Source organism: Lutjanus erythropterus, chromosome 1, assembly GCF_056507025.1.
Source record: "Lutjanus erythropterus isolate fLutEry1 chromosome 1, fLutEry1.hap2, whole genome shotgun sequence".
In the NCBI taxonomy this organism is placed as follows: Eukaryota; Metazoa; Chordata; class Actinopteri; order Lutjaniformes; family Lutjanidae; genus Lutjanus; species Lutjanus erythropterus.
Window position 1 is genome coordinate 33,314,321 of NC_139317.1, and position 18,515 is coordinate 33,332,835.

General features: G+C 39.7%; 1 protein-coding gene across 1 annotated transcript in view; it reads right to left on the bottom strand.

Moving 5' to 3' along the window:
- Positions 1 to 2,612: 2,612 nt before the first annotated feature.
- The window catches only part of cd276 (CD276 molecule), an 85,894-nt gene continuing 69,991 nt past the window's right edge, over positions 2,613 to 18,515 (bottom strand). Inside the window, exons 7-8 of the mRNA XM_084720238.1 lie at positions 18,433 to 18,471; positions 2,613 to 4,009 (exon numbers count right to left, since the gene is read on the bottom strand). Of these exons, the coding sequence (XP_084576364.1) occupies positions 18,449 to 18,471 (23 nt within the window). The 3' untranslated portion in view covers positions 2,613 to 4,009; positions 18,433 to 18,448. The remainder of the gene's footprint in view (positions 4,010 to 18,432; positions 18,472 to 18,515) is intronic.

The following is an 18,515-nucleotide window of genomic DNA, read 5'->3' on the forward strand; positions in this document are numbered from 1 at the left end:
CTGCAGTACTTGGATACTTGTGGAAACTTTACAGATTTGGCTACTTTCATGAGTTGCTTCTAGCTTATTCAACTGATTCTGTGAGATAAAATTATTAATATTTTTTAATTAAAATTATTAATAATTATTAAAGCAACAATAGCACTGACATTTTAAACTATCTTGCATGTTTTTTCACTTACATGATTTTGAGAGGCGAGTGAAAATCTGCTTTTTAGATATACAGGTTCCCAGGCTTGTCTGACCGACTGCTGACCTTATGTCGAATGTAATAATCTATTTTGTTTATTTTTTTTGCTGTCTCTTTACAATTGGATCATCTGACCTGCGCCTGTTGCCACAAAATGGGTCAATCCTTAATGTAAACATTAATATTTATTAATATTACACCAGGGTAGAGGGTTCTATGTACAATTTACAGCATTACTAATTTTGAATGCCTTTTATATCCAAGTAAAATTGGTATTACAACTAAAATATCCATAGACAGATTGATACTGGATTGAATCAAATCAGGAATCAGATTGATTCAGAAAATCAGTGGCCATAACCATCCCTAATCAAGTTCTTTTTTAATGCAATAGTCATATGTCTCTATGTACATTTAAATACATACTGGTTGCTGCAGTGTTTCCTCCTAGTCAATCATTCAATGAAGTGATCAAGCTTTAACAAAGTTACATGTGATGGGGGACAAAATGCAAACTAAAGTTTATCTGAAGCTAGTATGAAGCCTCAGTATTCTGATAATGGAGAGGGTATCTTCCAACTTTACAGTATTTTTAGTAAGAAATCTGAACATATCATTTCAGTTAGAAGTTGTATTTATTAACTGTCAGTGTCTTGGTGCATTTTTTCACTTTCACTTAGCGTCATCTTCACCTTTTCTATCACGTATTCATGATTCACTTTTTTTCTTTCTGATTGCCAATTGATGGTCACATATTTGACTGTTGTTTGAAGTGAATGTAATTTGGAATTAAGGATTGTGAAAGGCTTGACAGACTTCCAAATTAATGAGGGCTTGGCATTTGATTCTTTTGTCTCACAAGAATGATTTTTTAATTTCGAAGGTGTACATTCAGCAGGGTTTAAAGAAACAGTGAGCTGCTGTTTTGTCAGAGTTCCTTCAGCTTGACTTTGGTTTCCTTTTCTTTCTTTTTTTTATGATTTTTGTTTTTTAAATACAGCTTTCAGGCTCCCATTTTTCACAAGTCCCAAACCCATTCCTACTGGCCCTCTGTCTGACATTCCTACAATGTAAGATTTAGAAATCTTTGTAGACATTTCAGTTGTAGGGCACCACTGGCTCCAGTGCTCACAGTCAGAAGAAAGAAAATGTCTTCAAGACTGGCATTTTCTTCCTTAAATCCCATGACATTTTTTCCCAGTCCCTGAATGAGAGAATGAGCGTTTCTCAGAGAGGGGCCAACCAAATAAACCCCTCTTTGGGCCTGGAGCCACTAATCTGTAATTTAATTTCAGGCGGGTGTCTGGGCCATGAGGACACACATCAAGGTCAAGGGCTACTGTACAGAGAGATCTGCGCATTTGGGCACAGCCTGGGGTTTGATCAACAGTCTCATCCAGCTTAGGAAGAGGACACAGTATGTGTGCTTGTGTGCTCCTGTGCATGTGTGTGTGTGTGGCTGTGTGTGTTGGGGAGGTATTTCTGCACTACTTACACAAGTCAGACTTGATGCAAGGTAGCTATTTCGCGTATGACAGCGACAAACAATCACAGAGAAAATCCATTATTCAAAACAAGTAAAATGTTTGGGATGACTGAGCATCTGCAAACAGAGAGGGATTAGCCCTAAAATAGGACTGCATCTAACTGGGAACAATTCAACATGTCAGTGTTGATCTGCATGTAAATGAAATATTTGTATTACTTTAACCATAATTCATGTTTTACTCATTATGTAGAACAGTCTAGTCGGCAGATAAATCGACTAATGGAAAAGTGGAGGGATGAATTTGAACAGCATGGCTAATCCTGCGGGTGAAGAAATGTCTGTAATAAACTCGACCTTGTTCTGCTTGAATGAGCACAAAGTGGCCCCAGGAATGGGACCAATAATTACCAATGACCAGGCAGTTTCACCATGTCTCTTTAATGTAAATAGGCACTGGGTTATCTGACACAAATGGCTTTGGCATTCATACACGGACATATGGCACAGGGACTTGCTCAAGTACCTAAAAAAATGCAGTAAGACAACCTGTACGGCTCCCTGGCCTGAAGGAAATACAACATCACTCGAGAACAGTAGAAAAAAGCTGAGGTCCTGTTCAGACCTGGTATCAACATGTGTCCTGAGCGATCCTATCACAAATGGACTTCTTAAAGTACAGGTCTGAACGCACAGAAGATGCATTTGAGATCCGATCTCACAGACCACATTCAGAGGTGGTCTGGGCCACACTGAAAGACTGCCTACTTAACTGATGTGCTGTAAATACATTATTTGTTTCATCATTATGCAGATACGCCTGGGACATATGAAGACTTGTTGTACTTCTTGTACATTTGGCACATGTTACAAGTTACGCCTCTCCCTTGGAGGAAAAAATACAATTGTCCCCGCGTGTGGTTACAATCAACAGTGCCTTTTGCAACATCTTTGTTTGGATACAATCATTCATTCATTCATTGTCTGTAACCGCTTATCCTTGAAGGGTCGCCAGGGGCTGGAGTCTATCCCAGCTGACACTGGGCGAGAGTCAGGGTGTTTGGATACAGCAGGGGGAAATGACATAGCTGCGGCAAATTCTTAATCAGTTGTGCCTTATTGTGAAACACATTACGTTGTTTCTTTTCTCATAAAAACACATCGTGTTGCTGTGAAGAGCAGTTAGGAGAGGCTGTGTGGTGTGCCTGGATGCACAATTTTTACTTTCTTTGACTTATGTCATTAATCCCTCTCTCCGTCATCTGTGATGTGAAAACATCACATTTACTCACAGTCAGAAGAAGTAAAAGTGTGCATCTTCCTGATCATAGTCCTTTAATAAAATCGCTGCACCTCACAGAGCCTCTCTCCTGTTGGGCTGCTGACAGCGCAGCTATGAAGCTCTTTGTCGGCTGACAGAGGAATTTAATGTGGCGCTGACCTAAAAAAAACAAATAAATGTCCAAATGGACAGTTATGGACATTCAACTGAAAAAAACAGCCCCACTGGTCACTCAGGATGCATCTGAAGACGTATTGTAATGCCAGCTGTGAACTCACTTACTCAGAGCTGTCCACTCGTGATTGGATCAGCCAGAATGCATGTTAATACCAGGTCTGAACAGGGCCTGAGATCATCTGTGTTCATTAAAAACAATTTCTTACGTATACGGCTGTCAGGTCAGTGAGAAAATCAGGGTGTATCCCATGCACCATTTGCAGTTTGTTGGAGCTTAGCTGGCATTCAATTTCAATTCCCTCAAGTTACTGAATATAGGAGAGCGGCACACACTGACAGGTACAAGTTACTCCAGCGACAGACGCTAATTAGCAAGTGCAGGAGTAATGGGAGAGCCAAGCTCCCTCCCTGGCAGAGAGACAGTGATGGCAACTGAGGCAGGGTCATCTCTTTAAGTGTCTCACTTCCTATTAGACAGGAGATCTCTGGCACATGCCCCATCACAACCCATACAGAGTGATGTCAGCGACAGAGAAAGGATCCTGTCACATCCTGTAGTTTTCAAACGAAGCTTCTCTTTTGCATACTGCATACAACACAACCCGCTCAGCTGCGCTCACTCACTGCTGCGGCCCTCCATTGATGGGAAAAGGGGGGAGGGAGGGCCGATAGAAAATAATGGCACATGATGTGTTTATGTGTTTTGATGGAAACTTGAGGGAAAGTCTTGGAAAGAAGATGATGGACTCATCTTCTGCTCAGTGAGGCTTTGACATTCTGTAGGGGGATGCTGAAAATAGTCTCCAGGTTGATGGATAGGTGGAGTGGGATTACCCGCCAGACTCATCTCCTACCCGCCGTCTGGCCGCGACTCCTAGAAAAAGACACAAAAACACAATGCGTATAACGTCAGGCTGTTCGCTGTGGGAGAGGTTATTAGCTTTCGAAAATAATGAAAAACCTAACAGGTAACCCAACAACCAATAACCAGCCTCACATGCAGATTACGGATCATTTTCTACCATTACAGTGAAAACCTTTCTGTATATCCATATGCAAAGTTACAGTTATCATTTTGGGTCTTTTCATACAAGACGTGGGAAAAATTACTTTAAAACTACTGCAATTCTCTCTCTCTCTTTTTTTTTTACTTTACTCCCAGGATACTTAGCCTTGCTGTAACCTGTCTGCTTCCAGCTGGCTACCTGAGGCTGCTGCTGCCTGCACACTGAAATCATGATGAGGAAAATAAACTAATTTTGACTCAATGGAAAATGTAGTCTCCTTGAGGCTTATGACAAACTGCCAAAAACGAGCATGCGGAACTACACTGAGCTATATATTTTTTTAAACCATTTATACTGATGCCTCTATATGACCTACATAAGTAAACAAGACCATCTGCGAAAGTTAGTCTTAATGCCTGCCATTGATTTGAATTATTCTTAAAATTAGATGAAACCGGCCTGTGCTTACATTTTCTCAAGCAAAGTTGCAGTGAGTGGTACGTTAGCCAGTCAAAAAGAAGCAGGAGTAGATTTTTATTTAGATAATTTTATTTTTGATGGTGGAGACACTTCTTTTCTTTTGTCCACAGTGGCCTCCAAAATCAACACAATCTGAAAGTTCCTTGTAGTAGCTTTCAGTTTCCTAAAAGTACACTGTAAAGCCATTTTTTTAGGTAGAAAATATTTGCTACAAATCATTACAAAGAAGAATAACACAATAGGAAATTTTGATTTAGCAAACAGTGAAACTATATAAAACTAAAACAGCCTACACTCTACATGTCCTGTGTATATTTCAGTTTTTATTCTATTCTATTGTATTGGTACTGTAAATCTATTAAAGTGAAAGGATACTTTCAATTTTAACATTTTTTTTCCTTTCTTTATTTATGTTTCCCCTAATTTGTCTAACGTTTTTTTTTTTGTTTTGTTTTGTTTTTTGGGGGGGTTATAATGTAATGTCTTCATATTCTTGTAAGTACTGTTATTTACACATATTAATTAAACTCAAAAAAAGAAAAGGGAAAAAAAAAAGGATTTCATCTTTAGATGAACAATCATATCGACAGGAAGCTGAGTTTCCAAGGATGCTCCAACCTTCAGGTCTCTCTCCATCAAGTCATCATCCTCTGTGTATCACTAGTGTTGAACTTCTAATGCCTCTCCTCACTCGTAGCCCCGGTGGACCACCCCACTGCTAGCACAGCGAAAGAAACTGTTCTCCCTGCATCATTAAACAGTTTGAATTAACTTGGGTGGAATTTAATTATGTCACACATGAAGCTCTTCCACTTGAAGCTTTTAAAAGCAATATAGTTGCCTATATGCTTGGTGCTTCAGTTTTTAGATACATTATTCAAGTCAGTCAGCTGTATCTGCATGCAACAGGACTTCTAAATGAAAACAGTGGACTCGCCCATTCAGGATGGATCTTTTAATTTCTGTTTTCTGGTGAGTTATCCAACATAAATACCCAAAGAGGAGCTAATAATCTCTCATGGCAGAGTAAATTCTGCTTGGGCTCTGTGCTCCATTAAGACCTCAGCTGTACTTGTCTAAACCTGTCATGAATCGAGTTTTGATTTAGATGTACTGGAACTTGAGCAGCTTTGACTCTGTACATGTGTAGTTTTGTGTTTAAAGCACTCACTGTGTCTATCCTAATATTTCATCACGAGAAATACAAAAATAGTTCTGTTGTGAGCCTCTCTTACCTCCTAATTGACGCTCATTATCATCCCTTTATTGCATTTTACACATGACAGACCGGTGTGATGTGGATAAATCCTAAATGAAACCCTAAGGGCATCGCTAACAGCTTCAAAATGTCAAAGCAAAAACTGAAACAGTAATAAAGTCTGTCATTTGAAATGATAGGAATCTTTGCAAATTGCAAAGCTCGCACAAGAATATCTGTTTTATGGAGCAAGCACCGTGTTTGAAAATGCACTCGGCTTCCATTTTCCTCCCTGTCAGAGGGTAATCCGACTTGCCAACGTATCCATCACCCAAATGAACACAGCACAATTTTCACACATGCATTTTCTCATCACATTCAAATTTACCTCTGCATGCCCCTCGAGAGATCTGAGGACCGGTATTTCAAAGAGGACTCATGCTAGCTGTTGCAGAGGTCAGAGGTGAAATGAAAAGACACTGGGTGAACATCTACAGCACGGTAATTTAGAATCTTACAAAATAACAGGAACAATCACCTTGAAAAGATTTTTTTTTTAACCCTGGCAATCAGAAAGTAAACTCCAACTCAAGTGTTTAACAAACAGGACAGCGCCATTCCTCCACTCCAACACCTGAGACACAAGCTGATGGACAGATTCATTTATAGCAGGTACACGAGATTGCACACTAATTTACTCGAGCTATAGGAGATTGTTCACGTGAAAGATGCAGCCGCACAGTGGATCCAATCTAATGAACCATTGTAAATCAACACTGTGCCCATTTCTTTCCTCATTTGCACTGAAATGTAAGTGCCATATTCCATTCTCTCCATCTATAACATTCCGCCTTTTTTATATTTATATATCTGAGGAGCATCACACCTAAAAAACAGCAGGCCTGCTGCTTTTTGACACTGACAGAAGCAACAACAACAACCAGAATAGCTATCAAAGACAAAACACCGGGCGTTGGACTATGAAAGTAAATGTTTGGGAATAACCTTGGAGAAGAATTCAAGATAATGAGGGAGCAGCTAAACCTTGGTGATACTTAAAGATCATTACCAGATGATCAAACACTCCATGACAATTTCTCTGCGCAAGAATGGATAATTATGAAGTATTATGTATACTGCTTTTACGGATGCATTTGCATTTCAACAAATGCCTTACATGCCTCAATACAGAGTAGAGGGCTGCGATGGAAATAAGTTCCCCCGGGAAGTGCAGGACACAAATGGTGGGATGTGATATATATTTAAATAGCGGTTAGAATCATCAGCGTGGGAAGAAATATAAGAGGCTATTATTAGTAGACTTAACATGCATGTAAATATATAGCCTTCAAGTACACTGTGCTGTGTGTGACTCCAAATACACCACCAAAAAAAGTTAAGTGTTGCGCTGTTTTTTTCATTTCTCCAGCCCCCTCAGTGTAAAGAAGTTGGGAAGTCAGTTTCATAAATATCACTGACATTACAAATTGCCAAACCTAATTTAAAGCTAATCAGTAAATGAAAACATGAGGGCATCAGATTTGTCTAATGTTGCTGAGGCTAATGTCTGATGACATACAGGTAATTATGCAAGATTTTCCTAAAAAACAATGTGTTGACTCATGTAAACATAATTGCTCCAAATCATAAATTATGGAGCAAAGTGTGTGGTGGTGTCTGTATCTGAAGAGATCCTGCCTTCTGCTTCATTCATTCATTTTCTGTAACCGCTCATTCCCGAAGGGTCACGGGGGGCTGGAGCCTATCCCAGCTGACATTGGGCGAGTCGCCAGTTCATCGCAGGGCTGACACATAGAGACAGACAACTGCTCACACTCACATTCACACCTACGGGCAATTTAGAGTCACCAATTAACCTATCATGCATGTCTTTGGACTGTGGGAGGAAGCCGGAGAACCTGGAGAGAACCCACGCGGACACGAGGAGAACATGCAAACTCCGCACAGACGGGTGGGCGGGGGTGGGGGTTGGAACTCAGGACCTTCTTGCTGTGAGGCAGCAGTGCTAACCACTGCACCACCGTGCCACCCGCCTCCTGCTTTTTCTAATTTTCTAATTTACTTATTTATTTTCTCATATTTTTCTGTGTTGGGGATGTTTCTGGGTGTCAGCCTTTGGGCAGTGGTGTATAGCCCTCATACAATAACAGAAGAGAGGTTGTGAAGTCGAGAGTCTGTAAAATGTAGCATCATTGTTGAGCTGGGTGGGAGGGGCCAACTTTCAGTGGTGCATTTACAGACAGCAGCCAACAAATCCTGCACAGAATACCTTAAGGTGTCAGTGAAATGTTTCGATGGCTTGTAATAATGCTTTTTTTTCCTCTTTTGCACCAAAATTAGTGCATGTTTACAGAACACAGATGAACCTACTGCCAACAGACAAATTTGCCTTTCAGTCTTTTTTTTTCCTGACGTGTCACATTTGATTTGATGGTTACTTTTTTGTATCCTTCAGAATCAACAGAGACTAAATTGGGGCAATGTTTTAGTGGGTGGAATATGAGACGACAAAGAGATGAAAAAGGGGCAAAAAACCTGAGTGTCATTTCCATCACTGCTGCTTGGAGCTGGAGCTGATAAATAACTGTGATTAATGCACTACTGACTAATGACTAAGTCGGGAATGAATGCAGATTGTATCCTTTCCTGCTGAAGACAAAAGCCAGATGTTTGTGGGTGTTAGTATTTTTTTTTACCAGTGTAAAAAGGGCTTAAAGGTAGAATAAGATTCATTCAAGAATCAGCCTCTGGTGCTGAACGTTCTCTTTGATAGCTCTCCTTTGTAAACAATAGATTTGGATGGGAACACACCAACTCCAACATGTGATGAGACTAATTTAGGTTTAAAGAACTGTATGCAAAGCATTGGTAGTTGGAGTGAATAAATATGTGAGTCAATATGTTGTTTTTTGGGGAAAATCCTGCATAGTTTGCCACTCTTTTTCTACTTTTTGTGCTAACCTAAGCTAATCAGGTCCTCTACTTGCAGCTTCATATTTATCATACAGACAATGGGTGGCATCAAACTTGTCTTGTCGTCTAGTTCCTGTCAAACAATCAAACAAATATACTGTTTAACTATTCTTTTAAATGTTAGCTTTAGGAATTCTTTTGACTAACACATTTCATTAGGGTGTTGCACTTTCCCTGCAGGACGAGGCAGGCAGTTATTTAACATTAAACAGCGTTGCAGAAATGTGTGTATGCAGGCATCTACATCAGTGATAATTCACTGATTGATAATCCATCAAAACGTAGACAAGTGATCACTATGAATGATGCAGTAATGCAGCAGCTCTTGCTATCATCCCTCCACTTTGTCCCAATAACAATAAGCCGGAGTGAGATGTCTGACAGGTCATTCTGCTACCACTCCACTGTTATTCCAAAGCAGCAGCATGCATCACACTCTAGAAATCTTACACCTTTATCAGCTCTTTTTCTATGGTCGAGGTACCCCACCCTCGACCTTTCTCCGAACGCAGCCTGCAGCCCCCCTGGTGTTAATTATAAGACTTTTTTTCCCCCTGGAGCCTGGGTGGGACGTGGAAGTGCATTAATCTTGATTCTTCACTTCAGTCTAAAGGATTGTTTGAAGAGACTCCTGTGGTAAGCCCCAAAGGCGAGGTGACTCAGTACCAGGAGGAAGGTAGAAGGAGGAGAAAAGAAAGAGTCACAGTTTATTCTGCACTCACAACGGGATGCCGACCACCTCCAAAGGCAATTCAATCATTTACCCTATACCACTTATATTCTCAGTATGTTAATCTGGAGGGATATTAGGAGTCAGGCAGGAGAAGATGCCAAGCAACCATCTTCCACCTGTACTGTTAACTGATGCTGCATGTAGGTGGCAGTAACCCTATAGGCTGAGCTGAGCAATTTCTGAAGAGCTTTTGATATGCTGGCATCAATGAATTAACTTGGCTGTTACCCCACAATCATCAATTATATTTCTAAATTGATTTTTATGACTTTAGAATATGATGTGTTTCATGATGTGGAAAAATAGTTTAGTAGAGAAGAAACCGAGAAAAAAAAACTGTCAGCAGTAGTTTTCTTATTTTGCGCAGTGAATGTGTCCATTTTGAAAAGCATTGCATTTTATTTTTAAAAACAGCGCATTTCATTTTGAAAAGCACTGTCTTTCAGTGGGCCATCTTGTAAAAGAAGTCAGAATGATATGCTATAATGGGATAATGAAAATATTGCATATATTGTTATCAACAATTGGCCAAAATGATCCCTCGTCCCTACATCTTGTTGTTGCCAATGTCACAGACTGTAAAATGGAAAGATGGAAATGACAGACAAAAACAATCCCACAGACTGGAAACAACAGTGAAAAAAGACTTTTAAACAATGGCCTGAATACACAGTTCATTTGAATGAACATCCAAACAGAGAAAATAAGGATAAAATTGTAGTTCCTGACTGACAAGTTAAATATTCACTAATACACCACTAATCAGCTGCATGTGACACAATAAAACATTTCTGATGGATTGAAGCGTTGAAGAAATGGAATTCTCTGTTATCAAGTGCGTTTCAACAGTATCATTCTTGTGCACTTAAATTTAAATGACTTGTTCCACGTGTTTGATCATGGTACTCTTTCTGTCATTAGTTAATCTGTTTCTACGGTTTAAAAAAGCACTGGAGCAGTTAGTAAGCATGTAGAGACATTTAAGTTCCCTCTAAGTGAGCATGTGCAACTCCTGCAGTTTCACGATAATGTGTGCACACTTCAGAAACCTACACATAAAAGCCATCTCGCCATTCGAGAAACAACATGTTTAGCATATTCTCATCACAGCGGGTGTTCTGTTCAGTATTTAGGTTTGTGCCATCTGTACATTCTCTGGTGCTGAACGTTCTCTTTGATAGCTCTCCTTTGTAAACAATAGGCTTGGGTGGGAAAACAACTCCAACATGTGATGAAAGACTAATTTAGGTTTAAAGAACTATAAGTTGGGGCCTGGTGGCTGGGGTGAACCAAACATAGAATGTGGCAAAACAGAGATCAGCAAAGATTCTTCAGTTTGATGACTGTTTGTTAAGTGGTTTGGTCCTTTAGACATGTTGGTTATGTAGGGAAAGTGGTAGAGGACAGCGATCAGCCTCGGTGAGGAATATTAAATGATGCTAATAGGTTTCGACAAAGGCCATGGCCTGGTGGACACACACAAAGCAAACCATGTCGTCACCGGGGAGCTCTCAATTGCTCTCGACAACAATGCAAAACATACATCTGTGGGATTAATTCAGCTGTGGTGTCTCAGGTGTTGCTGGGTGTGCTTGTATATAAATCTATGCAGCATTTAACAGTATTATGGGTTACCATTGAGAGTATAGATCTAGTGAAGCTTTCTTGCTTTTTATAGATCAATCTTCATCGCTTCACTATGATGTCCATATTTTGGTGCAAAATAGCCTCTGAGAATGTATGTTTGTGTGTGCAGATAATGTCTGATTTCCCTTGTTATGGCCCTTTTATGGTGTTTTTCTTCATCATCTATACATTCATGACATATCTCAGCATCACAGTGTCCCAGTTGTCTGTATCCGTGCACTTTCATTTGAGTGTGATTTTCAACCTCACCACATCGCTGATCTTGTACACAGTCTCTCATCTGCATTATGAGTAATCTATGGTAGTTAATTGAGCCCAGAGGCAGTTGGTTTCAATGAAGGCTCCTGTGCTTTTCTGGCAAAAACAGGAGAGAAAGAGCTCTCTGGAGAAGGCAGCTCTCTGTCGAGAGGCAAACAGAGCAGAACTCCTGCCGTGTTCATTAGCTGTCATTGATCAGTGATTCAGTTGCTGTGCAACTCCTACCACAGCTCACATATTACCAGTTTCATGTCCTAAAAATTAATAGAAAGGTAAGAAAGAAGAGCCAGCACAGCATTTTCCTCGTTATATTTTATTTTTCAATACACTATTTTGATGTGAATGGATGTTGGCCAAGGTTTTCAACAGTATGCAGAGACTGCTATGCAGCACACTTGTCCATTCCACAGTTTTCTGATATCAATATGAGCTACTATATTCGGTTATTGGCTTCCCTCAGAGGCTATCATCGCTGCAGCCTATTCCATCACAGGAGATGTACTGTAGAATGAGGCTGCGAGGTATAAAATTGCTGATAAATGGCTGAGACAAAAGCATAAATAATGCAGAGATCAGAGATACTGGAATAGTGAGTCAAACTCCACTTCAAGACACCTCCCTGGAGAGAGTCCAACGTAAGTGTCCTGTCTGACATCATCAGTGTCTGCCGGGCCTCACCTGCCACATACAGCAGAGAGGAACAGGAGGAGCTTCCCCTCTGTCTTCCCACTGCTTCAATCTTCTTCCCACCAACTAAAGAAATCAGATCATCAGAGAGCTCACATCCCATCTCACACACCTGGCTGCAACAGGCTTTTAAGATACATTTAGATCAGCTCTCTCTTTTCAAATTTTACTGTATTTTACCCCCTTTTATCTCTTCCCCATCCTTTGAAAAAGCCCCCGCTATACGCAGGCAGTACTTATAAAACCATGACGGAGTAAACCCTGAGCTATTACTTCAAAAAAAGCATAACAATGAGATATATTCTTACAGTAGCATGACAGTCCTGAGTTTAAGTGAATATATAGGGGTGAATTAAATCAATATTTCACAGCTCTTCTGAAGGAGCTGAGAAAGGGGCATTATGTAGCACTAATTATACCTATAGGGCCAATCTGTACTCAAAATGTAATTTGCGCTCTCATTGGAATTCATCGAAAGTCATCAGGTAGATGACCAGGACTGAGCATGCTGCTCCTCATTTCAGCTTTCTTTATTCCCTTCGTATGTGCCTTTGAATATTTATTCTCTTCTCATTTGCAGCCATTTCTGGCTCACAAAACCATTCCTTATTTCCACTTTACTCATAAAAAGAACAAAAAATCATTGTAGATTATGAACAAAGGTCTAGCAGCCCAATGCAGAATTACACCTGGAAAGTTGTAAGGTTTCTCTAGACAATATTACTTCTAAGAAATAATTTTTTCTATGTCAGATGAGTCAATTGTGTTATGTGATGCATTAACTCCAGTGCCCAAAGAACAATAACACTGACATTCAGGATTTTATTCAAGTGTTGCTGCAGCATTATTCAGACAGTGTATCTTTCCACTGGCAAATACGAGGGCATTTCAAACTAATAAGATGATAACTTTGGAAAATAATCAGCTTCCTTGCTCAGTCATCCGATATCTCACATTAGCTTTGGCAGATGGCTGATGTATGCACTACAGAGGATTGTGGATTTTGACCCACATTTATGAAGTTAAAGGGATAGCTCCAATTGCATGATGCAGGGCTGTATGAGATACTTATCAATAGTCAGTGTATTACATAATTAGATGCATATCAGCATGTCCCAAGTTTGGAGAAGCAGAGAGGACCAACAGCATGGAAGCTAAGCAAGGAACTGTGGTGGGAAGGGTCAGCAACAAAAAAAAAATCTATTTCAGTTGAAGTATGTGCTATATTTAGAATATTTTAACCACAGTTTGGATTCACAGACGTTACACAATAACAGAAACAAAGTAACAGACCACAGCAGTTTTAGGCCAGCAACACACAAATTCTGTGAGGTAGAATTACTGATTTCACCCATAGAGTTGGTTGGTTTGGAGAAAGAGTGATATTTGGCTTATTTAACAGCCATTTCCCAACAGAAAAGGTTGACTGATGGCAATAGCAGTACAATGCTTAGCTTCAAAGCTGGTGGTGCTCTTTGCTTCCTCAAATTAGACCGGCATCTACTGCAGGTAATACACTGCCTATTGATACAAATAATCAAAACTATACCTTTAAATCAGCAGGGTCAGTATGAAGAGGGAGGAACAATTATGTCAACTAACTATTTTGCAACGTACATACGTGGACAAAATCAAGATTTACTTAAAAAAAAAAAAAGATAAAAGTCCTCCTTTAAAGCCTGCTTAGCGGATTTTGTTGTGGTAGAAGAACAGGGCAAGGACAAAAGTTATTGAGTGATCAATAAAATCCGTTTGCCTTAATTGTTGAGTCCAAGTTTTATTTTCTGAACCGTACTCATTCTATTATTGTCTGAGTTTCCAGAACAACTAAGATGCTATAATCATCAGTAATATTTATGATAACATACACTAAGTCCAAGCCACAAAAGATGGCAACACAGCAGTGAGCATAATCTACAAAATATTGAGTGTGCTGCAGATAGCCATTTACTACGTTATGTGCTGGGCTGCTGGTAATGAAACAATAAAAGCTGGAGTAGATAAACATAAGTCACGAGTGAACACATGTATCGATAAGGCAAAGGTTTATGAAAACAAAGTGCCACCTGACTCTAAAAACGACTTAATTAAATGCAGAGGCTTGCTTTATTAAATAAGATATGCCGCACTCTGCATAAATGCATTAATCGATAGCAAAACTGCCACACAAATATTAGAATAATTGATCCAGGATGATTCAGCAGCAGTAAGGTCCAGGGGCTTGCAGGATATTACCTAGCATTAACAGTCTCGGTGAAGGTCAGTGGATACTACAGTAATGACAAATGTCCTCTCTTTGACTCCTACTGTCCAGACTTTATTTTGGCTAGTTACAGGAAATTACTTTCTGCACCTTCCATCATCTTCTACTCACTCTGCATGCTGCGCTTTATGGCAATGACCAATCAGGGTATAATAAAAACATGCTGTAACTGTCCAACCTTGTAATAAAAAGTATTCACACAACCGACACCAAACTGCTGGTTATTAAAGTAAGAGTTAGAGGCACAGTGAAGAACACACAGTGCAGGTCCATACTGTATGCTAATATGAGATAGTAGTGAAGCAGCTATGAGTCATAGACTGTGGTGCGACTGAACAGTATCACCCACTTTATTTTTCTCTACCTCCTCCGCAATAGATGTGTGCCCATACTGTACATACATATGCACAGACATGGACACCAAATACACGCGGTACATCAAGTCTGCTCTGCTTTTACGATGCTGTTAAGTCTGAGCAGGTGGGGACTTCCACTACAGGTTTCACTTATTGGCTGGATCCATTTCAAAGTGTCCTGAACAGCAGGAAATATTCACCAACTAACAGCTAAATTTATCAAATTGTGTCTCATCGTCTGACAAAAGACAGACTAGCTACACCTTCCTGTTATAACTCCGGAACCACAGTGACAAAAAAACTTCAATATCTGTCAAATCAAAATTGATGGAGTGCCTCTAAAAATACCAGCATCAAATATCAAAACATCTATGTCTCAACAAAATGTGAAAATATTTTTCTTCCTCAGACAAAAAAAAAAAAGTATCCCCTGTCCTCACAACTCCTGTCCTTTGTTGGTTGCAGTGCTGTTTCTTTCCCAAAATAACTCCAAGGTCTGGGGCTTTCCTGGCCTATAGAGGTCCATGTGCTGTATCCAGGGAGGGGTATAGAGGCTGACACAGACCGGACATGGTTGAATGAACGTGGGACCAGTACTGGGAGTGTCCTATTCCTCTCCCCAAGGGCCAATGCTGCCAACACCCTGGCTCCCATCACTATCGGTAATGCCTGCCTACCACTGTATTACCGGTGCTGCTCTTGATCCAGGTCAGACTCTTACTAGAGTGGAGCCGTTACAAAATAGGGACAGACATTAGTCAGCCTTATACAGAGTATGCAGCCTTACTCTCTGAGAAACAGCTAGCTACCCACATTCAAACATAGTCAAGAGAGGCTGTTTTCACATCTATAGACCAAAGAAGTTCTAAAGAAAGGTCGACACAGGAGTGATGCTTCACAGCTGGAAATGATACTCAAATAGTATAACACAACTGAGGGCCTTAAGACGCCCACAGAGATAGAAACAGAGTATAAAGGGATTAGGTTCAAGTGTAAAATATAAATATCTTTGTCTCAAAAGAACATTTGGATGATTTTTGGTCTGGAAAAGTAGAGGCACATAACAGTAAAAACAGGGAGGGATTGATTAGTCTACACCAGCCAGTGTACAGTCATGGGTGAGTCAATCCACACTGCAGCAACGTTGTCCACCTCCACCTAATCATGGCCCTTGCAGAAGATAACACACAACACAGAGAGAGATGCAGTGAATCAGGAGGTGGCATGGACACATCTCTGGTCAGTCATTCCAGAGATGTATTGATTCCCTGTTACAGATGAGGTTCCTCTCAGTCTGGTCAAACCATGTGATAGATTACGTAACAATCCTCCACATGTCCTACAGAGAGAGTCCAGTTACTAATCTGTCTGTTTGTCTGTGTTCCCACTTATCAACACTCTTGCTTCTGTCAAGTTGTTCATCTGGGTCATCCACTAATCCAGAGCAGGCCACAGTTCAAACCAAGCAGGTCAGTCACAGTATCAGTATCCAGAAATCTGTCCAAGTTGGAGCGCTCTTTTACCCCAATGCTTACAGCGCAGGCCTGTTATCTGCAGCGTGTTGTATGTCAAGCCCCCCCTGGATCCCTGTCTGCCTCTTCAATATGGACTAACTATTAACAACAAATGCTGTTTTGCTGTTTAAATAATTTGCTTATAGTAATTTAGTAGTTCACTTACAGTGTTCGCTTTTAATCTTTTCATACATGACAACATGTGGGGAAAAAGGAAAAAAAAACAAGAGTAATTTTATTTATTTGTTTTTTAATTTACTCCCACTAAACTGTAGATTACTTTGTCTGTTTGCTTCTGCTGCTATCTACGTTTGCTGCATGCATATTGAAATCATGACAGGTAAAAGAAAGTCAAAGTTTCTCTCAGTGACAAACATAGTTCCCTCAAAGCTTTTGACAAACTGCCAAAAACAAGCTAACAAGATGCAGCAGTTAAACTACGTTAATCTATATTTTATATACAGAAGTGTAGTGTATTATATTGTATTTGAATTCTACACAGTGCAATGATTTAGTCTGTACAGTAATGTTTGAAAGAGCTGTACTGTACTTTGAAATAGGCAATAAAATTCACTAAGTAGCGAGGCTGTCTGTTTCATTGCTTTATATGCATGTAATAAATATATGTCAATTAGAGGGTAATCTGCATGAGAAATAAAGATAAAGAAAAAAATGGGTGTAATAATCATACAGTTATGGTTATCAATTTGACTCTGATAGACTTGATCACTTTAAGAATTTTTCATTGTGTGAAAAAAAGGAAATATATCCAAGCTTTACGCAATACAAGCAGCTTACTAGAGACCAGCATCAACCACCTTCTTCTGCTATGTGAGAAATGGAACTGTCCCTGGTCCTGAATGTCTGGTCACAATACATATAGAGTATACTTTGTCTTATCACTCTGGGGAATAGTTTTCAAAAATAAGCATATAGTACTTGTAGTTATTCCCATTTATAGTTTAAAATCACACTCCAAAATACATTTTGTAATGCTACTATGAGGGCTGTTTTAATACTTTACTATATTTCTACAGATTGTTGTTTTGTGGATAAAATCAGTTTTCAGATGGAATGTCAGCTAATTAGATGAAATCATAAACCAATCAAACAGAACAGAATGTATTTGTACAGTATAAATCTGAGGAAACTTTACTCAACCAAAAGTACTTTAACCGAATACCGGAGTAGTTTGGTGCATTTTAGATAACGGATCAAAAGTGAAACTGTCAAGTGGGCATTGTGGTTGCATCTGAAAGTCTTATTGTAAACAAGGAAGTGAAACTACCACTGGGTCTGATATTTAGGAATAAAAAGGGTAGTGACATCATCAGTGCCACCAATCCCACCAGGAAAAAAAGGCAGACTACTGTGCAAATGTGTCTATAATGGCAGGTAATTTGTGTAGCTTGCCAACATGATTGTGAAGGTGGCATCTCCAACTGCAATACTTGCAATTGCAGGTGCAGTTAATGAGAACTTGCCTGTAAGCAGAGAATGTCTATTTTCTGCACCAATGTTGAGTATATTTTTAATGAGTTTTGCTTATAAATACATGTAATATTCAAGATTGACCAAACATCCACAAAAAGCAGTGACACATTGCTTAAATGAGGTAAAAGGATGCTATTAACCTTATTATGTAAGGCTGTTATTGTAAACACTAAAGCAGTCTGCTGCAGCTCCTCACAAGCTGAAGTTTGCAGATTGAAAACTTCATGAGGATGACAATGAATATGCATAGTTTCAGAGGGAAACAAAAAGACAGGCTTTGTGACTGGCACCTTAAATGTTTACCATTAATCAGCTTCTAACAGTGGCTTTGAGCAGCCCAGGGATTTCTGTTTGCATGCCAGATAAAATGAAATAGATTTGTCATATCAGCAAGTGACCCTGTGATTCCTGAAATCAAAATGTCAAGACTTCTCATATTCCCGACTGTCTGCTGAATTAATGCAGCCTAGCCTCATTACAGCAGCACTTACCCATAGCCTCCAGAGGCACTGTGTCCTCCGGAGCATTACTGCTGAGAATACCAGGCAATTGTGATAAGGAGGAAAAAAAAGTGCAACACCTGAGCAACACATACAGATGCAAGTGTACTTAAACACACACACACACACACACACACACACACACACATATTGAAATCACACTCACCTTTATTCTCTTGGTCTTAGCTTTTCAGCAGTGTCATGGCTGGAAAAAGAGAACAAAACAAGAATTAATTCTTGAGCTCAAAA